Source organism: Felis catus, chromosome B1 (assembly GCF_018350175.1).
Source record: "Felis catus isolate Fca126 chromosome B1, F.catus_Fca126_mat1.0, whole genome shotgun sequence".
NCBI classification, from domain to species: domain Eukaryota; kingdom Metazoa; phylum Chordata; class Mammalia; order Carnivora; family Felidae; genus Felis; species Felis catus.
Window position 1 is genome coordinate 48,409,818 of NC_058371.1, and position 26,289 is coordinate 48,436,106.

At 48.9% G+C, this 26,289-nt stretch overlaps 1 protein-coding gene across 2 annotated transcripts; it reads left to right on the plus strand.

Moving 5' to 3' along the window:
• Positions 1 to 9,935: 9,935 nt before the first annotated feature.
• On the plus strand, positions 9,936 to 23,779 carry RNF122 (ring finger protein 122). Of its 2 annotated transcripts, XM_019828585.3 has the most exons (7): positions 9,936 to 10,391; positions 11,214 to 11,287; positions 15,106 to 15,262; positions 20,473 to 20,518; positions 21,036 to 21,077; positions 22,285 to 22,367; positions 22,643 to 23,779. In XM_019828585.3, exons 3-7 carry the CDS (start codon positions 15,153 to 15,155, stop codon positions 22,755 to 22,757), a joined length of 396 nt encoding a protein of 131 aa, XP_019684144.1. In that variant the 5' UTR covers positions 9,936 to 10,391; positions 11,214 to 11,287; positions 15,106 to 15,152; the 3' UTR covers positions 22,758 to 23,779. The 2 variants fall into 2 exon arrangements, with proteins under 2 accessions (XP_019684144.1, XP_003984839.1); XM_003984790.6 differs by lacking the exon at positions 11,214 to 11,287.
• The last annotated feature ends 2,510 nt before the right edge of the window (positions 23,780 to 26,289 follow it).

Below are 26,289 nucleotides of genomic sequence, written 5' to 3' on the forward strand. Positions count from 1 at the left end.
CCTGTGTGATATTGACTCAAGCCCTTGTGGCGAGCCCCAGAGCCTGGGCTGCCTCTGGAGAGAAGGAGGAATGTTTGCCCAGTCCGTCACCCCTGTAACTAATCCCAGCTGAGAAGCTCCACAGGGAGAGGAGCTAAGAGAGAACGGCTGCTCTGAGCCCCGACGTAGCAGATGGATCTGCAACCAGACAGGCGGCTGAGAACTGTGTCTGCCGCATGGAGAGGGCTGGGCCCGGCTGGCTGCGCAGAAAGGCCTCCACCAGAACAGTGTCTTACATAGAAGGAAGCCTGGCCGGGGAGAACGAATCTGGTTGAGAAGAAAGACAAACCCAAGGCACCTGGGTGGCTCAGTCCCTTAGGCATCTGACTTCGGCTCAGGTCATGATCTCACAGCTTGTGCGTTCGAGCCCCGTGTTGGGCTCTGTGCTGACAGCTCAAAGCCTGGAGCCTGCATTGGATTCTGTGTTGTCCCTCTCTCTCTCTGCCCCTCTCCTGCTCATGCTCTGTCTCTCTCTCTCTCTCAAAACTGAATAAACGATAAAAAATAAATAAATAAATACATAAATAAATAAATAAATAAGCAAACATTAAAAAAAAAAGAAGAAGAAGAAAGATAAACCCTAACTGGTGGTTACCAGGGGGGAGGCAGGCGGGGGGGGGGGGGTCGGTGAGGGGGATTGGTGAAACAGGTGAAGGAGATTCAGAGTTAAGAGTACACTTGTGATGAGCACCGGGTGATGTTTGGAATTGCTGAATCACTATACTGCATACCTGAAACTAATACAACACTGTAAACTATACTGGAATTAAAAAAGATTGTTTTAGAAAAAAATAAATAAATAAACAAACAAATAAATAAATAAATAAAACAAAAGGGAAGGAAGGGAGAAAGAGAGAGGAAAGGAAGGAAGGAAGGAAGGAAGGAAGGAAGGAAGGAAGGAAGGATCCAGTTCATCATAGATTCCTCTCCCTAGAGCTTTTTTTGAAGATGGAGCAAAGATCCAAACGTTTAGGGAAGAGCCATGTTCATACCCTAATCCCTGGATCCTATGAAAATGTTACCTCATGTGGCAAAAGGGATTTTGCAGAGGTGATTAAAATACAACTTCGGGGGCGCCTGGCTCAGTTGATGGAGGACGCAACTCTTGCTCTTGGGGTGGTGAGTTTGATCCCCATGTCGGGTGTAGAAATTACTTAAATAAATTAAAAAAAAAAAACCCAAAACTTTAAACTATAACCTTGTATGGGGAAATAACACTGGACTGTCTGGTGGGCCCCATGAACCCTGAAAATCAGAGAACCTCTTCACACTGTGGTGAGAGATTTGACATGGGGGCTGAACCTTCATTGCTGGCTTAGAAGACAAGGAAGGAGGCTGTGAACAAAGGAAGGCAGCTGGCTTCTAGAAGTGGGAAAAGGCAAGAAAACAGATTCTCCCCTGATCCTCCAGAACACCGCCCTGCTGACAGGGCTTGATTTTAGCCCAGCGAGACCCATGTCAGACTTCTGATCTACAAAACTGTAAGATAATAAATTCGCATTGGTTAAGCCATTCACTTTGTGGTGATTTGTTACAACAGCAATGAGAAACGAATATCAGCCCCTCGATTCTCCATGAAGACCTTTCCACGTGAGCATCTAACCACTGGTTCCAAATGCTAAGACTAATCTCCAGCATGTTTTTTTGTTGTTGTTTTGTTTTGTTTCAACTGAGAGCTGGTGACACACTGTAGGGGGAGAAAGATTCATTTGGGAAGGGCTTTACATCAGGGGTAGCAAACTGGCTGCCTGACACCTAAATTTACCAGCAGAGGGTATCTCATGATCTGTGCAATGGTTCCACGCCTGGGAAATGTCCCACAAGATGTGGATTTCTAGTTCCTCCTAAACTTTTGAAAGGAACAGTGAGCCTACATTTTCACATGACAATGGTGAGTAGGGGCTGTCCCGTTGGGATGAAGTAATACCTGCTCTCCAGGTCCTCACTCCTCATCACTATGTTCTTACACTGAGCCTGCTTCATTCAAGATCATTTGCCTACACACATGCGCCCCCAATATTTAGAGCAGCGCTTTCAACAATAACCAAATTATGGAAAGAGCCCAAAGGTCCATCAACTGAGGAATGGATAAAGAAGAAGTGGTATATTACTCGGCAATCAAAAAGAATGAAATCTTGGCCATTTGCAACAACGTGGATGGAACTGGAGGATATTATGCCAAGCGAAATAAGTCAGAGAAACACAGATATCATATGTTTTCACTCATATGTGGAATTTGAGAAACTTAACAGAAGACCATGGGGGAAGGGAAGGGGAAAAAATAGTTTCAAACAGAGAGGGAGGCAAACCATAAGGGACTGTTATACAGAGAACAAACTGAGCGTTGATGGGGGCAGGTGGGGGAGAGACGAAAATGGGTGATGGGCATTGAGGAGGGCACTTGTTGGGATGGGCACCGGCTGTTGTGTGTAAGCGATGAATCATGGGAATCTACTCCTAAAGCCAAGAACACATATTAGCTAACTTGATAATAAATCATATTTTTTTTTTTAAAAAGATCATTTGCCTACAGTCCCTGTGGTAAATCAACCCTATCATGGTGTCTTAACATCTTACTAAGAAATGTGAGATATTCCTTATCCTAAGAAGCCCAGAGAAGTCCATTTTGCCTCATTTTTTCCCAATCTCGACCTCGACCCCTGCCATTCTTGGACTGTTCTGCTCGTGGGCAGTGGTCACTAGCCTGCGAAATGGCCTAAGATTGTTCCCTTGATTTGGCAGACATTTAAGTCCTCTGCCAAACTCTCATTTAAGCGTCTGGAAGCAGCCTGGGAGAACGTGGCTAGTACAGCCCATCCCTCAGGAAGATCCCTTGGAAGCCAGTGGGGAGAACTGGAAAGTGACCTCGGGAAGCAAGGAGAGGAATGTTTATCAGCCACGTTCTGATGGTCTGCAGACTAAAAGAAAAGGACTCTCGTCCTCCTAGGCAACTTTCCTGGAGGCGGTTTGTACAGTTGAGAATTGAGGGGAGAGGCCTCTCCCTGCTAGTCTCTGGAGTTCCCTCACAAACTCGGTCAGGGCTGGGCAAGTCCACATTCACCACCTATGACCTTGGCAGAGCCTGAGTTCTTAATCCCAGTTGAAGCCAAAAATAGCCCAAAAAAGGCCGAGGCCAGAAGGGTGGTAGAAATATTAACCTGGGAGGAAGACAGGGTCAGCTTCAAGAATTTCCACATCCCCACCTGTGGGACTGAACACAAGGGTAAGGTGTACTGGCAACTTAGAGCACTCCTTCCCAGCTGCACAGCACCTTGGCCCCCGGCCCAGGGATGGGAGGACGCTCACTCGCGTTAGGAGAAAGGAGAGATGCGCCACGAGATCAGGAAAGGGTTAAAAGGAAGTGAGGAGAGGCCAGACACCTGGAGCAAAGGCTCAGGTAACCTCTGCCAAAAACACATGCGTGTACAGCAAACTCCCAGCTGCCAAACAAGACAAGGCTGTGCGATCGGCCCAGCTCAGGACACACGGGTGAATGGTCACAACCTCAAAAATACCAGAAGTGGCGGGAATCCAGGAGAATCTCTCATTCAGTGACTTTTCTGACCCTGCCTCACAGAGCCCTGGCATTTCAAATAGCTTTCCATGGGGCCACCGATGGGGAGCAGGTACAGGAAGAGAAACCCTATGGTGATTCAAACAGAGCAGATCTGTCTTTATTTCCTTATGTATGCAGTTTCCATTTTTAAATATTATTTAATAGGGCTGTCTGGGTGGCTCGATCAGTTGAATGTCCGCCTCTTGATTTCTGCTTGGGTCATGATCCCAAGAAGACGGGATCTAGCCCTGCATGGGGCTCCATGCTGAGCATGAAGCCTGCTTAAGATTCTCTCTCTGCTCCTCTTCCCTGCTTTCATGATCTCTCTCTCTCTCTCTCTTGAAAAAAAAAAAAAAATATATATATATATATACACACACACATATATATGTAATAAAAAGATTCTGCTCAAAAAAAAGGTTTGTAATCCACCAATCACTTTATTTTGTGTTTTTATTTTTTGATGTCTAGTTATTTTTGAGAGACAGAGTGCAAGCAGGGGAGGGGCAGAGGGAGAGGGAGACACAGAATCCAAAGCAGGCTCCAGGCTCCAGGCTCCAGGCTCTGAGCTGTCAGCACAGAGCCTGACCCCAGGCTCAGATTCACAAACCAGGAGATCATGATCTGAGTCGAAGTCAGATGCTTAACCAACTGATTCTTCATTTTATAAAGGAGAAAGCAGCCCTGGAGAGGTAACTAACCGAAGTCTCAGAGAGGACACAAACACCAGGACTTGGGTAGGGAGAGACTATTCACAGACCATTCTCCACCTCTTCCTGTTATTAACAGAACCATCCTGAGCTTCAGCAGGACTCATGACTGTCCATCTAGAGACTCCATTTCCCAACATCCTTTGCAGATAGCTGGAACCATGTGACTAAGTTCTCACCAATGGAATGGGAACAAGAGTAATGCTCCATTTCTTACAGAGAAGACGCCGTCCCCCCACTCTTTCATACCTTCCCTTGGGGTTGAAACATAAGACACGTAGCTGGCAAGCCAGCCTCTAATGTATGAACAAGGAACACATCTCAGGATGAGCCAAGTAGCAAGAGAAAAGAGCCTGAGTCTCTGGATGGCTTTGTGAAGCAGAACTACCTACTTGCCTTGTACCTCCTTTTCTTGGAATATTTACAAGACAGAAATAAACTAGAGTCTTTTGAGGCTCTGCATTTTTATGTCTCATTGTTACAATAGCTGCCTGATTTATCTTTTGTTAAATAGCACGTTACCTCCCCCAAACTCAGTGGCTTCAAACAACAAACGTTTGTTGTCTCATCATTTCTGCGGGTCAGGAATTCAGGAGCAGTTTAACTGTGTGGTTTTGTCCCAGGGTCTCTCCTGCGGTTTGCAGCCAGGGTGCTGGCAAGCCCTGCAGTCACTTGACGTTTGACTAAAGCAAAAATATCTCCTTCCAAGTTCATTCCCATGGCTGTTATCAGAGACCTCCATTCCTTACCACACCGCTTTTGCATAGGTGACTGTCTTTTTGTTTGTTTTAGTTTATTTATTTTGAGAGAGAGTGTGGGGTGGGGGGAAAAGAGAGAGAATCCCAAGCAGACTCTGCGCTGTCAGACGCGGGGCTCAAACTCACAAACCGTGAGATCATGACCTGAGCCCAAGTGGGACACTTAACCGACCGGGCCACCCAGGCGCCCTGAGTGTCTTTGAAGGAAACTGCAGTACACTTTTACGACCCAATCTCCAAAGTCAAGGGTGGTCACTTGTGCTTCATTCTACTTGTTAGAAGCCCAGCGCCGTCTCAAGAGAGTGGTAACCAGGCCCCACCTCTTCCGGGGAGGAGCATGCAAGAATTTGGGGACATACTTTCGAAACCACCACAAAGACCCAGCGTGCGTCCTAATTAATACACGAGACGTACTGGCTGTTTGGTCCAATGCTGCTCCTCAGCCATGATACTTCATGATGTAGTTTGGTGGTGATAAGAATGAGCATTTACCCGGGGCTTGAGAATTGAGGGGAGAGGCCTCTCCCTGCTAGTCTCTGGAGTTATTTTGTTCTGTCATATGCCAAGCATTTATCGAATGTTGTTCCTCATGTGACCCTCTATGGTAGATTCTGCTACAAGGTGAGGAACTGAGGTGAGGAACTGAGGTGAGAGCTAAACCTGCTCTCTCTGTCTCTCTCTCCCTCTCTCTCTCTCAACAATAAATAAACATTAAATTTTTTTTTAATTTTTTTTAACGTTTATTATTGAGAGACAGAGAGAGACAGAGCATGAGCATGGGAAGGGCAGAGAGAGAGGGGGACACAGAATCCAAAGCAGGCTCCAGGCTCTGAGCTGTCAGCACAGAGCCCGACGTGGGGCTCGAACTCACAAACCTCGAGATCATGACCTGAGCTGAAGTTGGGCGCTTAACCAACTGAGCCACCCAGGCGCCCCAACATTAAACAACATTTTTTAAAAGAAATAAAAGTTTGGGGAAATGTGGGGTGCCTGGGTGGCTCAATCGGTTGAGCAACAAACTCTTAATTTTCACTCAGGTCATAATCTCACAGTTGTGGGATGGAGCCCTGCCTGGGGCCCTGAGTCAGGCTCTGAGCTAGGCATGGAGGCTGCTTAGGATTCTCTCTCTCCCTCTCCCTCTCTCTCGCACTCTCTCTCAAGAAAAGAAAAATTGGGGGAAATGTCTAAATTTGTCTAATTTTGAAGTATGTTATGTTCATTTGGGCTGAATTATCACTTTTTAAATTTTTATTTATGTATTTTGAGAGAGAGAGAGAGAGAGAGTGAGTGAGGGCACAGGGGAGGGGCAGAGAGAGACGGAGAGAGAAAATCTCAAGCAGGCTTTGCATCGTCAGTGCAGAGCCTGACACAGGGCTCAATCTCATGAACTGAGAGATCACGACCTGAGCCGAAATCAAGAGTCAGGTGCCCAACCCACCGAGCCACACAGGTGACCCAATGATCACTTTTTAATTATCAGCATGGTTAGTGTTCTCTTCCAGACCTCAGGGCTGGATCAGGAGGACCACAGAAGAGAGACTCCCTTACTGAAGGCGAAATGGGACGGTCAAGTTTTCTGGCCCCATGTTCCTCCACAGAATGAGCTGTCTCTCCCCGAAGTGGTTCTCTAATGCTTGCAAGGCCTTAAAATAGGGGCACATGGGGTGTCTAAGAGGATGCTGGGGTAGGGAGGTAGGGATGAAGAGAATCTCCGGCTCCTTAAACGTTTTCCTGGAGGCTTAGTACTACCTTTCCCTCTTTCCACGGGAGATTTAGAAACATAATTCTACTTCAGCTTTCTCAAGTAACTTTGAATATATAATCCATCATCTTCTTTACTGTTTCAGTGTCTTCCTCCATAAAGTAACCAGATATATCTTCCTGACTCACAAGAGGCTAGGGGTCTGAACGCTCTGGATGGGGAAGCGGGGGTAAGTTACCTAAATTGTATTCACATGATGTGGGAAATCAGCTTGTCTTTGGTAAGACCTTCAGTCTAGAAAATGCTGGGAGACTGAACTAATCTTTTCAAGGATGTGTAAGACCAAAGCCTTTCAACCTGTATCTCTCAATCTAAGCCATCATCCGAGGCACAGCCCTCCTGGCCATCCTCAGGAGGGGTGAGGGTGAGAGGAGACTGGGAAGGGATGCATTGGGCCTCCCAAATTAGAGTCCTTTAGTGCCTCGGGAGATCTTACTGAATGCTTAAAATATCAGGCTTAAAACATAAGTTGTTATAGAACATTCTGATGACTGTAATCATGGCCCTTATAGGTGTGACCTCAGATGGTCACTGTCCTGATAGACCAGGTCTTTCCCCATGAGAACTTGTGCTGTTCCTACCTTCAAGGTGTCTTCCCACTTTGGGGCTCTTTAAGAAGGGTGGGGAGAGGAGACATTCCTCACTTCTTGTCAATTTTTCCGTCAAAGTTGGAAAATCTATGCCCTACAGGGACCAACACATAGCAGGAACTTAATGCAATCAGGCTCACCTATTGACGCCTTCCCCTTGAGCCAATGTATAGAAAGAATTCTTGCATAATAATTATACACATTTTTAAATCATCAACACTGTCTGGAACATAGCTTAAATTGTATGGTAATTGATACACATGCTCGCACATACATCTATTCCAAAAGTACTTAGTGAACCAGACACTGGTCCTACAAAAGTGGTTCCTGCCCTTGAAAAATCTCTTTCGGGGCGCCTGGGTGGCTCAGTCGGTTAAGTGTCCGACTTCGGCTCAGGTCACGATCTCACAGTCCGTGAGTTTGAGCCCCGCGTCGGGCTCTGGGCTGATGGCTCAGAGCCTGGAGCCTGCTTCCGATTCTGTGTCTCCCTCTCTCTCTGCCCCTCCCCCGTTCATGCTCTGTCTCTCTCTGTCTCAAAAATAAATAAACGTTAAAAAAAAAATTAAAAAAAAAGAGAAAAATCTCTTTCAAGGAGGGCTCCTGTGAAGGGCTCAAATTTAGGAAATCACTGGAATTATCCCGATAATCCCACAGTAGACCACATTTTACATGAGGTGAAAGAAATGCAGAGAGGGACAATGACAGTGGTGAGCCACCGAAGAGATGTATTTTCAGCTGAATCTTACAAAATGTCAGGCACAGAAAGAAAAAGGGCATTCAAACATAAGTGATGCCGTGTACGAAATCACAGTCAAGAAAGAATGTCCTATGTTTAGGGGACAACAGCAATAGCTTTGTGGCTGATGAATAGCATGTGAGCAAGAGAGTATTTGGCATTAGGAAGACAGGCAAAGGCCGGACTGAAACCATCTGAATGCCATACTCTACAATTTGACTTTACCCAGCAAGTAATGGGAACCAATAAAGGTTATCAAGCAAGAGAAGTAAAGGAGCAGATTTACATTTTAGGAAGATAACTCTGGGCCCAGCAGAGAGGACAGATTCGAGAGTGAGATCAGAGCATTATTTCTTTCAGCATAATTGCTTGAGAATTTGGCTGAGGAGGGGTGGGGGAAGGTGGAGACAAAGCATTCTGGAGCCCACCCTTTAACTACTGAATCAGAATCTCTGGGCTCCAGGCCTGGGAGTCTGTATATGTAACATCTCTAACATAAGTGATTCCTGTGGGCTCTAAAGTCTGGGGTAGAGACTGGAGTCAAAGAGGTCAGTTAGGAAGCTTTTGCAATTGCCCAATTAAGAGATGAAATGAGTTGGATCGGTACATGATTCCAATCCCCCAGACCAGCTCTTAAAGAAAAAACAATTGTTATAAGACAATTACGTAATTAAGCGCTAAACTGTTTGTTGCATACTGCTGTGTGATCTCAGCCAAGTTATTTAATACCTTAACCATCATGCTTTTAAATGACAAAGCACTCATATGCATAATCTTATTTGAGTGTCACAAATTCCCAAGCGTTAGGGAAAGTGTTTATCACCTTCAATTAACAGATTAAGCTTAATTGGAAGATGAGATTGAGTCATTCTTATTTGTTTGCTTGCGTGTTTACTGTCTGTCTCCTCAGGCACTAAGAATCTCAGGAAGAGTAGAATCCTTCCGTCGCCAGGGACCTAGATGGGTCTCCAGTGTAAACAGCGCTGGGCACGAAGTAGGTTCACGGTGAACACATTCTGTATAAATGAAAGAATGACAGACGGAAAAAAACAAGCGATGCAATGTCAGATAAAAAGAAATTATTTTGGACGGGGAATTAAAACAGTCTCTCTTCCAAGTGCTATTCAACACCTAGGTGGTTCTAAATGCTGAAGATACTGCCCTTAAGGTATTGCCCACGTGGATTTCTGGATTTGATTCTGCTACTCTGGAGCATGGAGGCCTTGACAGATCTACCTTAAGCTTACTCTTTGGCTCCTTGTTTGTAAAATGAGGGGCTGACCAAACATGAGAGGACAACCTGACCTCTTTCCAGATCTCATTTTTGCAATTCATCTGCTTTACCCTCTTGCTTCAGTTCCCCCTTTAGCAGTGAGCGAAGGAACGTGCTGCTAGCCACCACCCAGGACCGAGTCCTGGACCTCGGAGCAGAAATGTAACCCCTCCCTAGAACTGGCTTCTCAAAGAGCTATAGAAATACTAAACAGTAACAGCTCTGGAGGCGGAAAACAATGCGGTACTAATCCTTCGGTTTCCTCCAGGTCCCGGCGGAGGAGGCTGGCCCCCGCCTGTGCCAAGCTTCGCACCGCGCAGCTTGCTTGTCTTTAGAGTTAAGTTTCCCGAGGACCGGGAAGGCGAAAGGGGAGGCGCCCACTGTGCGAAGATGCTCTCCCCTTGGAGGGGGGGCGGGCCTGCAAATAATACCCGGGGCCAGCAGGAAGACTCTCATTGGCCCGAGGGCGGGTGACGGGCGAGGGGCGGAGTTTGCGGGGTGGGGGGAGTAAAAGGGAGGGGGGTGTGCGCAGCCCGTGTCAGTTTCGGAGTCCTGGCGGCTCACCTTCGCGCCAAGGATCCTGAGCCGAGGCTCCCGGTGAAGCTTTTCCCTCCTCTGCGAACCGGGCCCCCCACCCTGTTCTGTAGCGCCCTGCATCTCCCCCAGCTCGGGGGCCCTTCCTGCATTTCCTCGGCGGTGCGTTGATCCTGGGGACTTTCTGTTTGTTTGTTTTCCCCTTTTCCCTCTTTGTTGCTCCGAAACCATTCAAGCCGAACCCCCCCACCACCACCCCGGAGGGCGTTCGACTTGTGAAGAAAGGCGGCTGCTGCGGACAGCACCGGCCCCTCCTGCGGACCCGAAAGCCGGTGCGCCCACCCCGTCTGCCCTACCCGCCGGCCGCCTGCGTTCGTTCGCCGGAGGAAGCCAGCCGAGAATTCATTGATGCACCCATTCCAGTGGTGTAACGGTGAGTTCCCGGGGCGGGAGGGCGAGCGGACGCCCGGCCGGCCGCAGACGCGGAGGGGCGCAAGGCTTAAGATCAGACGGAGGGCTCGTTCTTCCTCTTCAGCTAAGTTTGTCATGAAATGGGACGGGCGAGCAGGCGTCCTGGCGCCCAACGAGGCTCTGCACAGCGCGGAATTTGAAACAAAAAAATCAGGTTTAATTCCGGGGCCGGAACGTCTCTGAACGTGCGGGGGGCGTGGGAGCCGAGGGGTTCGCGGCCTTTGTGTGGCGCCTTCGCTCTTCTACCCCCTTCCCTTGCCTTTGTGCGCTCAAACTCTGGTCTTTGTTGTGGTTGTCGGAGGAGAATTAAATCCGCGCTCGGGCTGGGATCTCCTAGAGGGAGCTCAAGTTCCCGGCCTGGAACTTTGCAGGCTATTTTAAATATGTATACAATGCAGCGTGCGGGACGGGGCGCGGAGGCGGCTTCCTCTGTGCCTTTGTTGGCTTCTCACTGGCTGCTAGGGGGCTTTGTGCTTGAGGAAGATGCCGGATTAAAGAGCGTGCCTTTATTGGATTGATAAAGCCTTGCAGATGTCTCAGCGCCCGGGTACCTTTGGGTGCAGAGTTAGGCCAGCAGGAGTCCTGCTCTGTCCCCAAGGCCCCACTGTGGTACTAGCTTCTGAGCTGTGGTGGTGGCTGCACCCCCTTACCTAAATCACCCCTCCACCCCATTCCCTACCCACCCGCCCTGGAATGATGCTAAATTCATCTCACCTGAGGCTTTTTTTTCTTCTTCTTCTTTTTTTTTTTTTTTTTTTTTTTTTTTTTTTTTTTGGTATTTCAGGTGATACAGGTTGGTTCTGACTCCTCACCCAAGCTATCTTAAAGGAGGGTCTTTCTGAGCGACTCAGTTAAAAGGTATTGGTGTTAGATACTAACGTTCCAATGGTTTTGGTGTTTTGACTGCGAAGTCCCAAGGCTTGGAGTTTCTGGAGGAGGTGTGTGGGGGCCGGGGGCCTTATCTCTGAGTATGGTAGGCTGGGTAGTTACAAAAAGAAAAAAGAAAAATCCATTCTTGAGGGCAGACCCCAGCCAGATCTTGGATTAATTATTTCAAGCGGCTTTTGTTTTAAGGCAGGGTTTGGACAGCATGTGTATGAGCGTCCCCCAACCCCCTCTTCCTCTTGCTGGTAGGATCTAATTTCCTGAAAATGAACCAAGCTGTGTGTGATAGGCAGGCATTGAGGGACAGGGGGGTGGGGAAGGACGGTGCATCCCGGCATCTGGGAAAGATTCCCGGCGGCTGGGAGGGGGAAGCATTTCCCAGACCCACCGATCTTCCTTGGCCAGCCTTCTCTTGACGTCATTCCAACTCCCAGCCTGCACACCACCGAGATGAGACATTCTGATGTCAGGGCTTTCATAGGTCAGCTGAGACAATGGAACAGAGACTTCGCAAGAACCAAGGTGGCTGGCACTTTATTCTGGCGCTCCTATTTTCATATCGGGTTTTTAGACCAGCAGAAGACTTGCTCTTTTTCTTTTCACTTCTTAAAGTGGCTGATAGATCCTCTGTTTTGACTCCAGTGAGGAAGCAATCCCTTCCCCCAGCCCCTTTGTGGAAAAATATCTGGAGGCTCTCTTTTCTGGGGTTGGTATTCTGCCCTTACAAGTGTTTCTCACCTACAACTCTTTCTCACATAAAGTTCCAAGCTCACTGACTCCATCCTGGAAGCCCAGGGAAAGTCTGTTAGGAGAGGTAAGATGGTCAAGGTAAACTGATCAGAGGACCACTTGAGACCAGAGTGCAGATACGTATCTTCTATAATAGCCAGTGCTCTACAATTTCCCAGGACAGGAAACCAAATGGGGTTCTCTGGGACCCTAAAGGTAACCAGGATTCATCTCCTAAAAGGTGCATGGAGAGCCAAGACAGATCGGAGGTTAGACCTTCTTAGTGCATCAGTTGTTAGTGAGGTAGGGAGCCCAGAAGCAAGGGCTTCTTGTTGAGAATAATAAGGGTAGGAGCTAATTATTTAATCTTTTCAACAAAGTCTTTCAGGACAAGAACTACTTCTCCTTTTTGTTTTCCCACAATGTCTAGGTCAGTGCATAAATCAGCCCTCGATTAATACTTGTTGGTTGGCTGGCCATTCATTAGCTGAGGGCAGTTTCTGGGCAACTTTCCCAAATATCACTCTCCTTACTTTGGGATGGGAGCTTTTGCCAAGGGTACCAGGTTGTCTTGAAGAATCAGGAGTTACTTATCTGCTAACTAATTAAGTGAAAGCAAGCCAAACACCAGGCTAGGCACTGGAGGAGCTACAAAAGTCCAAGTTGCTGTCCTGAGACTTGGGAGTATTCGAGCTTATTAGGACTTTTTCATTTCTGATTCCAGTATTCTAGTTCTATCTCTATTGCCGTGCCTCCCTTTGTATGGCAGAAGCCTTTGTGTTCTCTTCATCCCTACACTGTAAAATCACCCCGTGATTCCTTTTTTAATTTTTTTTATCTTACGTGTCTATCATGGTACTTGTCATATAATCGATGTTCCAGTTAAATTAAGTTGATGCTTGGAATATTTGGGCAACATAACACAATACTAAGTATTCAAGAGCCAGAATGTGTGGTAGAGGCTGTGAGTACTGTAGAATTCAGGGAAGAGAGGGGTCACTGGAATATCATGAGGACCAGGCTTGGTGGGCGTCCAGAAGGGAGGGGGAGTTTCAGGCAGGGAAAGTTGCATGAACAAAGGTATGGAGGCAGGTGAGGACAGGTTGGACAAGAAATAGGAGACTGCTCTATGTTGGGGGATGCTGGAAAACTATGAGCAGTGGAGGTTGAGGCGACCCAGTGCGTGCATGTTTAGCAGGACTTAAAACCAGCCGTGAGCCTGGGAAATACATAATGGAAACTGAGTGGGAGGATATGTCACACACATGGGCTAAAGTAGAGGAAGGACTTGACATCAGTGAGGGTCTGGGGTGGGGACTTGGAATAGAACTGGTCCCGACATCTGAAAGAGGTTTGAAGGGAGGCTCATTATATGGTCACTAGATTGATCTAGGGGATGACTGAGGCATGAGATGTAGGATGTCAAAATCGACTTCCGGTCCTTTCAGCCGGTCTTCTGCTGAATTGTAGCACTGGTAATTTTAATCTAGAATTCTCAAGTATATTAATGGGTCCTGGCTTCTAACCAAGCTGTCAGGCAGGTACTTAAAACCCATGTTGAAGACTTGGGTACAGAGGTCTTTGGAAACAAGCCTTCTTAGCTGTTTGACGTTAGACAATTTATTTAATGATTGAGTCTTTTTTTTTTTTTTTTCCTGTAGAAAGGGTAAGTAAATTTCTCAGTGGCATTACAAAGATTAAATTGGTAGCGTGAGAATGTGCTTGGGGTATTGCAAGATTCTAGTTTTCTCGTCTCCTCACTTTCTGAAATCTAAGAATTTTATTCTTGCCTTTTGGATCACGATAATATTTTGTCTTGGTTGCAGGACTAAACACTCCACCAGCTTATTGTTTCTATCCTATATTTTTTTCTTACTGTTAAACAGTACAGAACATTTACTAATTCTCAGAACGAGTACTTCCAAAATAGAGAGTGGCCCCAGGACTGGTTAATCCAGCAATTTCACGGACATAAATCATTTCTTTCCCTCTCCCTTCCGCCACCCTCGGCCATTGGCTTTATATTGAACTGCTTTCTTTCCAGCTCTAACTTGGCTGCCACCATTCCAATCTTTCCTGCTCCGGCAGAACTTGTCTTTGTTTCCTTGGCCAGAACCCTGTCACATACTTACCTCAACACCAAACTCTGGCAAGAGGCAGGTGACAACGATGATTGATAAGCCAATCAGGATTTACCCTCTGAGGATGCTTGGTCAGCCAATCAGGATTTACCCTCTGAGTCACGTGCGAAGGGGAAGCATCTGGTGGCTGGTCAGTGCTTCCCCCGCTGCAGGTATGGGAATCTGATGAGGACCTTGTTAAAATGTAGATTCTGATTCATTCTGTCCAGGGTGGGCCGGAGATTTTGCATTTCTAACAAGCTCCAGGGGTTGCCAGTACTACTATGGCACTGCTTTGAGTAGGAAAGGGAAGGGTGCCCAAAGTAAGCTGCACCCCCCCCCCCCCCATCTCTTTCTGGAACACTGGCCCAGCCTCAGGGTGAACAGTTTCTATTCTGGTCCTGGTGCAGCCTGTCTCCTGGAGCAGGTGGCTTAATAATGACAGATGACCTTTGCAACTGCACCTCGGCAATTTACAAAGTACATGTCTCACACCAGTTTGGGTCCTCTCTGCATTTTGCTTGTTTTTAAATGACACAGTGAAGCTTAGATAAGTAAGTTCTTAAAGGTCACCTCTCTAGGGAGAGGCAGTGTTGGAACCCAAGTACCCATTTTCTCACCTACGGCTCTTCATTCTGCTACTGCACTAAATGAGCTTCTACACAATGGAGTCGAGTTTCCCATTTGCTGAATCCTTGATCCCCTGGATGGGGATGCAGTTTTAAGTACTGTGTGTAGTATCCCATTTCACGGATCGCTGAGTGACCCAAGATAATGTAGCTAGTCAGTATCAGAGCTGGGTTATAAACTTAAGTGTCGGCATCAGAGAGGTTTAGGACCCCGGAGCCTGCCATTTCTCTCTCCGTCCTGCCTGACCTGAGTACCATCAGCCCCAGTGGTCAATTTCCAACTATAATGCTTTCCCTCTCCCTTTCTTTTCAGGGTGTTTTTGTGGCCTGGGACTGGTTAGCACCAACAAGTCCTGCTCAATGCCACCCATCAGTTTCCAAGACCTTCCCCTCAACATCTACATGGTCATCTTTGGCACAGGCATCTTCGTCTTCATGCTCAGTCTCATCTTCTGCTGCTATTTTATCAGGTGGGTGGCACCCTGGGTGACCTGGGGCAGGGAGTCCAGGAGGAGGAGGCCGGGGGGTAGGGTGGGCCAAGTGAGATTCGCACAGCAGTCCCTAACTTCCCACTGGGGCCCCTGCTTTGAGGACAGGGCTCAGCCTGTCCTTCCTTGGGCCCCTGAGGCCTGGTGTTTCTATTTTCAGCAGCCTCTGGAGTTGTCCCAGAGCATATAAGGTCACCATTGGTTGGGCTACATCGCATCTCTTGGCCAGTTATTCTAGGGTGGCCTAGAATTACTATCTGACCAAGTGATATCATTGGTCATCCCTTAACCGTGTCTCCACTCCCCACGCGTAACCTCTGGGTGGCCGGGGATAGGTGGGCATCGGTTACACCAACGGCATGTTCCTCTGCCCTCCTGGGAAATCCTGCCGTCAGCCATCCAGATGCTAATATTAGCAAGCTGCTGGAGAGCTGCTTGGTCTGCCTCGTAAATTCTTCTTTTTTGATAGTGAGAAAAACCCTAAAAACGCCCCTTATTCTTACTGCGTGGAGATCCAGGGGAGGACTTGAGCATGGCAGGGCTAGCCAGGGAGGTGTTTCTTCACCTCCCGTTGAAAGACATGGGAATTGGTGGCTCGTTTTCTATCAAAAATTTAGGGCATGACTGGCATTTAGAGTGGAAATGAAAGTAGTGTTTCTGGCAAGGGCATGCTGTTGGGATCACCAGTTCCTCATTGTATGGGACTGTCCTGCACACTGGGGAATGTTGAGCATCCCTGAACATGCTAATGGTCTTTAGGGCCATTGTGATAACCACCCCCTACCCCCACCACACCTTACGAAATGCCTAGGTAGCCAGCAGCTGGAGTCTTAAATCGTTTAAATTAAAAGGAGGGACAGAGGAGTTCTGGCTTCCTCCTGAGATGTCTTGGTGGGTCTGAATGCTTTGCCCAGAGAAGGGGCAAGGGGGAGGCAGACACTCAGTCTCTATTCCTAAGGCTAGCAAGAGTTTCCTCCAAAAAAGGGGAAGGGCCCTCAGTGCCCCCAGTCAGCTACTTTAGGCCTCTTCTTTCTCAGAACTTTAAAAAAGTTCCTGGGACTGGAGTTTTCCACTTAAAAGTTGATGCAGAGAAGATCGTGGTGTTTTTTCCCTCTTGTACAACCGAGCCTAACATTTGCATAAGTGGGAGTGAGAGCAGTTTTCTAGCATCTCCCCACCCCTTCCCCTTTCCCCAAGCCTACGTTTTCTTCCTCAAACATTCTGCCTTCCTGACCACCAGCCACCTCCATCTCCCCATACTGAGCAATTCATGCAGTTCCCCAGGGACTAAAGATGGAGACATACCAAATACCAAAGGTTTATATATGATACTGGGGGAGGGGTCTGCAAAAGCATCTCTGGTGTACACACACACACACACACACACACACACACACACACACACACAAGCTGCAAAGGCAGTCAAGTGAAGAAAAATCTAGAAAATCACTCTGGGCCAGGATGTGGGTGACCAGGGTTCATTTCCTAACTCTGCCACTAATACGTGCGACCTTGGGTTTTAGTTCTTCTTTACCAAGTGCCTTCTTTTGCCACACTATAGTTGGCATTTTGTGAAACACCCCTCCAGTTTCTATATTAGCCCACGTTGTAAATGAGGAAATTCATGCTCTGGCAGTTAAGAATTTGCCCAAGGTCCTATATCGAGGAAGATCCAGGGGTGGGCTAGCCCAGTGGTCATTAGCTAGAGTCTTTCAGATTCCATATGTTCACCTTCCCTGTCGGGTTCCCATTCCTTGAATGGAAATAAAAGGAACAGCTGCAGCATCCCTTAGCACCCCCATACGGCCGGAGATGGGGGTCCTGCAGAAGGACAGGCTGGGGAGCTAGATAGGGCTGATTTATTTTTGTCTGGCTGGAGTGGAAGAACAGAGCCGTAACCACATGATACCAAAAGCTTTCCTGACTGCGGGCCGCTTGGCGCCACCTGTCCCTTCCGCAGTAATCTGCCCCTTCTGTCACCCCCACCTTCTGTCCTGCAGCCTGCCCAGAGTCAGCTGACCCCGGACTTTCATGGTTCCAGAGGCTCGCTGCTGTGTGGCAGCCTGTGGGTGTCTATATATAGAAAGACACACAGGCACAGAAGCCACTTCCTCTCCCCGCTTCTCAGTTTCCTCCATAGCCAAAATAGGCCCATGACCCCTACTCTCCACCTGGTGAGCTCATTGGCCAACGCCAGCCTCCTCTCCCCTGCTCCCCTCACCCGTTCTTCCCTGTTCCCCAGGAGCTGACCTCTGCCCTACACAGGATGGAGGGGCCAGTGAAGTACAAATAGGCAGGAAAGGAGCAATTATTTTCAGGACCTGGTGGCATTGTTTGCTCCAAAAGGGAAAAGCAGTGAGGGAGAGCCCGCTGGCAGTGGCTAGAAATGGTCTCATTGAAATCGGAGTATTTTTAGTAGCTTTGCTCACCCAACAGCTGAGAGGGCCACCTGTCCAAAGTAGCCGGCACTACCTCCTCTGCTGGGATGTCCCAGGGGCTTTGCTTTTCTGCTTTGTTTCCCTTGCGACCTTTTTGGGTCTCATCACAATGTATACCTTCCTGTTCTGGAAAGTCTGCATGCAGGGCGAAGGGGGTGGGTCTGCAGCCTTTCACTCTTCTGGTGGTACTGGGCTCTGAGACCCAGGCTGCTGGAGGATCCTTGACTGCGACCATCAAATGGAGCCAGGCAGACACAGGGGGTGAGGGTGGGCAGGGGGCGCCCTGCGCATCCCAGGACACAGCGAGCAGAAAGGCACGGCACACCCTACCTGCGTAGAGCCGTGTTGCAGGTGAGGTGGTTGAGACCCCAAGGATGTGTGGCATCCTCTCATTCTTGGGGTTAAAAAGCAGGCCCCTCACCACTTCCTTATTTACTCTTCGGCATCCCCGCGACAGCGACGGTGACTGCCTGAGAATGCGGCTGTGAGCGCTTTGACTGTGAGAACACTTTTTTGCTTCCCCAGCTTTATTCGGTGTAGCCAGGTGACAGTTGTTCATTGAAGCCTTGCATGCACCCTGCCTCGCCCGTCTTGTTTGGAAGCGGGCACAGAGATGCATGCATCTGAAAAGCTTACCCGGACAGAGGCGTTCTCTGAGTACAGGACGGAACAGTGGGAGTCCTGGCTAGGTCTTTGGCCCAACCCTCCAATGACCAGAGACCCTCCAGTGGATGTGCTGCCCTGAGACTTAGCCCTATGGTGCAGGAGTCAACCTGGACTGGAGTTCTTTTTTAAGATTTTGTTATTTTTTTTTTTAAGTTTATTTATTTTGAGGAAGACAGAGACAGCATGAGCAGGGGAGGGGCAGAGAGAGAGAGGGAGAGAGAGAATCCCAAGCAGGCTCCACACTGTCAGCACAGAGCCCAATGAGGGGCTCAAACTAACCAAACCGTGATCATGACCTGAGCTGAAACCAAGAGTCAGACGCTTAACGAACTGAGGCCCCTTAAGATTTTTTTCAAGTCCTCTCTACATCTAACATGGGGCTCAAACTCCCAATCCTGAGATCAAGAGTCACATGCTCCACCACTGAGCCAGCCAGGTGCCCCTGGACTGGAGTTCTTAAGAGTCTCCAGGCACCCGGCCTCCCAGGGCCCTGACTTGTGCTAGGAACTGTGGAGATAGCTGGGAGCCAGATCCAGATCTGCCCCCCGACTGTGCTTGGGGCGTGGCTCTGCTCTGCTCCTCATTCCCCACCTTCCGCTGTTCTGTTCAGCTTCTCCATAGTGCCTGTGGCACAGGCACCTTCTTACCTTCTCGTTGAGGCTCCTGATTTGAGATTTTCTTCCTCTGACTCCTGTCAGCCTTCTTGTTCTGCAAAAGGACAAACATTTGGGGCTTTGGAAGTCCCACAGTCTCTTTCTTAATTACCCCCACTCTACTGTGCAAAAGCCGCCACAGATAATATGTAATATTTAATTATTATCACGTGCACACATGCTCTCTCTCTCTCTCTCTCTCTCTCTCTCTCTCTCTCTCTCTCTCAAAAATAAACATTTAAAAAGTTAAGAATAAAAATCAGTCTTAGCTCATAGGCTCTATTGAACAAGTGGCCCTTAGGCCATCGTCCGCCACATCTATTCTAACTTGACGGGTTTCTGATGTTTCCTTCCAATAACGCAGATCTGGCAGAAGTGCTCAGTGGAGAGAAGGCCCCATGTGGCTCCCAAGTATAGGAGGACACAGAGCCACCTGCTTGATTTGGACGGTTTCTCTCCCTGCAAATAAAGAAGCAGCAATACTGCGTAATCGTGATCCTAGCCGTTCGCTGTAGGCTTGTTGATGAAGATCGGGTGTTTCCCAAGGGATCTGGTCTCCTTCTCAGGACGATGGTGTGTCCCACCTAATAGGCGAAAACAGGCCACACTGTTAAAGCACTCAGGCCCTATGCTCTGATAGACTGATTCAAATCCGCCTCTTGTTGCCGACTAGCCGGGAGGTTTGGGCGAGTTACTTCTTTGGACTCCATTTTCCTCATCTGTAAAAAGGAGGGTTTCTCGCAAAGTAGGTGAATATGGTAACACAGGGATGGGGGCAAGCAAGTCCTCGATACAGCCGCTGTGTTATTGCCGTGAGTAACAACACACTGGGTTTTGGCTATTGAGTTAGGTTGTGTGCAGGCCACCAGCTGGAAACTGAAGAGAAGAAAACAAAGAGGGCATCCTCGGTGTTTGCCTGGGTGCCGTGAAGGGGAGAGTGTGCTTTGGTTCAGAATATTAGTGTTCCCCTGGGTGGAAAATTCCCCAGAGTCAACAGAGACTCCCTTACACTGCTACCCTGGCTTAATGGCAAGATCCCTTGTGAGAATATCTAACTTCTGTATACTCAGGAAGCGGAGTGTTGACCTCTCGACTTGGGGGGCCTGAGGAGACTGACTTTCTGGGAAACAGCAGGGAGTACGAATGAATAATTCTGCCAGAATGTGCTCTGCCAGAATTCCCCGATCTGTGGGACCTGACGGTAAGTTTTGAGGCTGTTGCGGCTGAGTAAGAGTCTGAGTCCTTAATCAACTCTGGGCGACCTGCACAGGTCCAACCCCACCATACTCCATGGCTTCTCCGGGACAAGACGCCCCTCTGAGGAGCAGCCTCTCCGCCCCCAGAAGAGGGCCCACGCAGCCTGCCTGCCTCTCTCACTCTGAATGGCTCTAATTTGTACAAAGGCATGGTAACCTCTCCTTTCTCTCTCCCCTAGCAAACTCCGGAACCAGGCACAGAGTGAGCGATACGGCTATAAAGAGGTAAAGTGCTACGTCTTTCTTTCTTTTAAAAACCATTTTTTCAATGTTTATTTTTGAGAGACAGAGACAGAGGGTGAGTGGGGGAGGGAGACACAATCCGAAGCAGGCTCCAGGCTCCCAGCTGTCAGCATAGAGCCCAATGCGGGGCTTGAACCCACAGACCGTGAGATTATGACGTGAGATGAAGTCAGACGCTTAACCGACTGAGCCACCCAGGCGCCCCAAGTGCTACATCTTCCTGTGAGACTTCCTCTCTGCTACCTGCCCTGCTAGAGAGAGGATAGGCAGCAAGCAAGCTGAACCCCCTCGGCCTCCCTGCTGGCTCCCCCTGGCCAGTGCTTTGTACCGTCCTCAAGTCTGGCCTGGCCCGGCCCAGGCAGTGGCCAAGCCCTCCCCCTTCACCAGAGGAAGAGGAAGACACGCCTGTGCGGGGCTGGGGACTCCCTTGGCTGGATGATAGCACCTGGCCCCTGTGCTTGGCTTCTTCTGACGCCATGCCTCCTTCTCTCCTTTTCAGGTGGTGCTTAAAGGTGATGCCAAGAAGTTGCAGTTATATGGGGTAAGTGTCCTCGGCCAGGGTGCAGGAGGGCCCTGGCTGGCAAGGCAGACAGCACCCTCTCCAGCTCTCAGCCAGGGCCTTTCAGGAACTTATCTCCTTGGGCCAAATAAATGTGACTCATTCCAGTAGGTAATCCGTGTACGGAATTCATTATGTCTGGAACCGGCGCAGGCAGAAAACATAACGGGATCGCGGAAGGGTTGGAATGAGCGAGGACACGTGGCCCCGGAAAGGCTGCTGTGCATCATGTTTAAGGGGAGGATGGGTCTACCTCTCCACGCCAGATCCCAGCTACCCTTCCCTGCTTCTAGGTCTCCCGTCTTGGTTTTTCACTAAAGAAGGCCCTTTTTACCCTTACACATATACTCTGTCCTGGCAGACTGTGGACCTGACCAGTGCATCTAGCCCTGCCATTCCCGCCTGTTTGCTCTCCAGTCCCCTCCCCCAAGCAATACTGCCACTCCTTGGGTCCCATCAACACAGACTCTTTAGGAGTGGGCTGTTGCCTCTTCCTTCCCTACTTGTGCCCATGAGATCATCTAACTTTCTCAAGACTTCTGTCCATAACCACAGACACTTGTGCACAGGGTGTTTGTGGTGGTTGGGCACCAGGCGGACTCACGGGGATCGCGAGACATGAGACAGCCTAGGAATGCTTCATTTTATCCCTCTTTGATGTGTGCTATCACATCTCAGCAAATTCAGTGTTCCCTGAGCCCTCCTTGAGAGGGAGAATTCAGCTGTGATCAAGAAGTTAGTCCAGAATTACAGAAAGCTAGAGTCCAAGAATATGAACTGAACATTACCCCCATTTTTACCTTTAGATATAGATGCATGCCTCCTTGCAAAATGTACTAGGCTAGAAAGGATTAAAAAATACTCCTCTAGAACACTTACGGTCAATGGAAATTTCTGTGATGGTAGAAATGTTCTATATCTGCCCTGTCCAGTATGGGAGCCACCATGGCCACATTGTGGTTACCGAGCCGCTGAAATGTACCTAGTGCAACTGAGGAACTAAACCTTTAATTTCATCTTCCTTTGGTCTTGTGAACAGTCTGGTGTGGTTAGTGGCTAGCCTATGACTCAAGTTTCCGTGGCTAATCAGGAAACTGGGCTAGAGCTTTGTTTTCTTGGATGGGGATGAGCTGATGGGTGAATGCGTTCTTCCCCAGTCTCCTCTCACACCTTCCCTTTCTTCCCACAGCAGACCTGTGCAGTCTGTCTGGAAGACTTCAAGGGGAAGGACGAGCTAGGTGTGCTCCCATGCCAACATGCCTTTCACCGGAAGTAAGTATCCACCGTGGGGGACGTGTGTCCAGGGGATACCTTTTGAAAGGAATAAGTAGGGAGCATCTTCGAGAACCTGTAATCCCTACCCCCTCCTATCTGCCCCTTGCCAGCGATGCCTGACATCCTGTCTGGACACCAGGCAAGCCAGAGGGGTTGGACTGGGGCAAGGATGGAGGTGTTGCTGTTCGGAGAAGCAGCTGGGCTCTCTGAGTGAGAGACACGTGGAACAGGTTGGGGGTCTTAGGGGAAAACTGGTCTTCTTCCACCCACAGGTGTCTGGTGAAGTGGCTAGAAGTACGCTGTGTCTGCCCTATGTGTAACAAGCCCATTGCTGGGCCCTCAGAGGCCACTCAGAGCATTGGAATCCTATTGGACGAGCTGGTGTGAATGCTGCCTCTACACCAAGGCCTGGAGAAGACCGCTTGCCTCATGGGTGCCTGGCCCCTCCACACAGCTACGGGTGAACAAGACTGGTGGGTGGTGACTGACGTGCTTACCTGAAGGGGCAGTAATGCAGGGCTGGGCTCCCACCATCAGGGGGAGGCCTGAGTCGCCCCACCTTTCTGCCTCCTGAAGCCTTCTTCAGCTACTCAGCACCTGCTACTCAGCACTGGCGGTGTCACCCATCAAGAACGCTGTATCCTGGTACCGGACTGTCTACCTGCCTGTCCCTGTGGGGGAAGCTGGGGAAGGCAATCCACCCCTATCTGGCTGAGAACTTGGAGCTCACCCCTTAGGAGGACTGGCTGCCCTGACCTAGAAGAAGGGAGGAGATGGGCCCTGCCCCACCTGTAACCTGCCTCCCCTCTTCGCTCCTTCCACAGGAAGGGGAGAAGGGGAGGAAGGAACCATCAAGGAACCAAGTGCCTCCAGTGCAAGCGAGGGAGGCTCTGTAGGAAATCAGGAAGAACAGGGACACGGAAAAAGGAAAGTCAATGTTTACATGGGGCCTATGGAAATAAAGGCTTGGCCTGTAGGCCTGCTGACCACAGGGTAATGGGGGGCGGATGCCTTCCCTCTGCTAGGATCTGAGGTGCTATCCATTCACTGTCTTCCTCAGCTGATCTCAAGAGCGTCCTATTCCGTTTTGGGGTTATAGTACCCCTCCAGAGGAAGGGCTTATTTTACACTCAAATGAATTCCCAGGGGCTTTTTCTAAAGGAGCAAAAGGGGCCTGGGGATGGGGGTGTCTGAAGGTTAAGGTGGCAACAGATACCTTCTTCCCCTTTGTAAATAGTATTTTTATACTTCATCCTCACCATCTCAGGCTTTATACATGGAATCCCCTGAATGGAGGGGGTGGGGTTTCCTCTCTCCTCCTCCCCCCCCCCCAGAATAGGTGAGGGTGGGAGAAAGGTCTGTATTTAAAGAAAATTAAATTTAATAACAAGTTTCTCTTTTTGCCTGTGGTTGTGGCCTGTGTCTCTTTTTCTGCCAGCAGAGAAAACAAGTTCTCTACCCGCCTCTCGCTTCTCCATACTCAGGGCACACTATGCGCACAAAGGTTCCTAATTCTTAAAAAAAAAAAAAAAAAAAAAACTGATATCAGGTTATTACCCATATAACATAGGGCTCACATCAGTGTTACTTTAAGACCAGACTAAAAATATTCTAAAGGCGGGCTTAAAGAAGGTTGATGTATGTCACCCAAGTGTGTGACAGGACACTGAAATTCCGAAGACTTGAAATGAATAGCGTCCCATGTTTAATTCAAGCAATTGTGCTCTTAGCACAACTAAAGGTCAAGGTTGCTACCATAGAGGCTTGATCTCTTTCCCTTATTAAGCTTTTCTCTTGCCTACTTGCTGACCATCATGGACACATGCTACCCCCTGAACCCACATCTAGAAGTGTTGGCATTAACGAACGTATGCCCCTCTGTGCGCTCAGATCTTGTACCCATACCCTCCAGCTTTGCTCTCAGTGTCTCAAGGGAGCGTGGAACCAATAACGGATATGCAAAATGGATTATGAGGGCCGGGAACAATGTTCTTGGGCATCACAGCATGGAGCCGGTGGGCCGCGGTTGACCCTTGTCGGTGGAACATGGCAGGCAGTGGCCAATGGTCGTCCCAGGGGAGCAGGCCCTGGGCACAGTAGGAATATTTGTTGAGTGAAGTCTAACGTACCGTGGGTCATGGATGTGCAAGAGCTGCCCGTGCACCCAGAGGAGCCAGGCCTAAAGGGCAGGCATGACCCCCTCCCTCCCCCACAGTTGTGCCATGGAGGCTGTCGGCACACCGGGTGCTCGTGCTTGACAGACCCGAGGCGGTCCTTGTGAGGTTGTCAGCACCTCCCCTTTGCCCAAGGACCTCCTCCACACTGGGCATAACCCCTGCTCCCTGCCTCTGCCCCCTCCTTGCTGTTGCCAACCCTACAAAGTCTGGTCTTTTCCTCACCGGGCACCCATTCGAGTCCTGCCAGTTTCAGTGTGCAGAATAAATGTATTTCCTTAGCAAAAGAGACCCTCCCTCTAGCTCCTGCTGCAGCCTTATGGTGGAGGCAGGTCTGGGACGAGGGGGGAAAGGTGGTCTAACAGGTTGGCTTCACCATCTACATGCTCCTACCTTGCCGTCTCCCCTCCTCTTAGGGAGAATTTACCAGTGCTGGCATATTCTGATTAGAATGTTGGGACTAAAATGTGTTTACAAACTTGAATGGCATTGTCCTGACGTCAAAATGACGGGGTAAAAATGCCTCGGAGCTAGGTAGGTGGTACTACAGTGCGCAGCGGCGAACACGCACTATGTTCTCACGGATCAGATGGGAATGGCAGTAACGAGTCACAGTCCCAGCCCCAAATTCATGGTCATTAGTGTGGTCTTGTTTCTCAGCGCAATGTGTCCAGATCACCTGGGCTAGACACTGCCACGTGCTGGAAGGCAAGACATTCCTTGCGTTGGGAAAGCAACAGTGTGTTTTGGGTGAGCAAGCTCACCCATGGGGAGGGGATACCTGAACTGAATCCTGAGGGAGTATCCTGGATAAAAGCACCCCAGGGATTAACCAGCCTCGTGGGGGTCAGAGAGTGCACGCGAGTCAGTGTGAAGCTGAGGTGGGGAAAGGCTGGGAGAGAGACAGTCCCAGGTGGCACTGGAACCTGAGACTTGATAGAGTAAGAATCCCGAAGTTCCTTGGATCAGGCTTTTAAAAGATCAGAGCACCATTTGGAAGCTAAGCCAATGCTTTTCTTCCTTGCACAAAATGTTCACAGGCAACTACAGTGTAGATAGCACTGCTCCCACTGCTGAAAAAGAATTTGAATCTTAAATGTGTTTCAAAGAGCAAAAAGGGGTTCCTGGGTGGCTCAGTCGGTTGAGCATCTGACTCTTGATTTTAGCAGGCTTGTGCTCTCTAAGGAAAGGAAGGAAGGAAGAGAAAGAAAGTAAAAACCATGGGTTTTTAAAAACCTGGCTGACTCAGTTGATAGAGCATGCAACTCTTGATTTTGGGGTTATAAATTCGAGCCCCACGTTGGGCATAGGGATTACTTAAACCCAAACAAACAAAAAACAAAGTAAAAAACTGAAGGAAGCTGAGTGATAATCATATATACCAGGATCCCAACTCCAATGATCTGTGGCAAAGCAAACACCAATCAATCGAAAGATAATGAGCACTTACCCCTCAGTGTGTTCTTTTATAAAATACATTTTGCTTTCCTTTCTGTATATACCCCTCTGAGTTTGGGATTAGGAACAGAGTGTTGAGAAAAGCACCTAAGTAGCCTAGTCATACTTACACAGATTGTGCACAGCTAAATTCAATGTTGGATTTGCTGACCAAAAACAGCTTTGGAGGCAGACTGCTCTCCATGAAGATTCTGAAAGTAGCAGGTGCTATGAGCTCCTGGGCGGACGCCCTCATGGAAGACACAAACCCCAGATTACTGTCAAGTGATTTGTGTGATTACCATTAT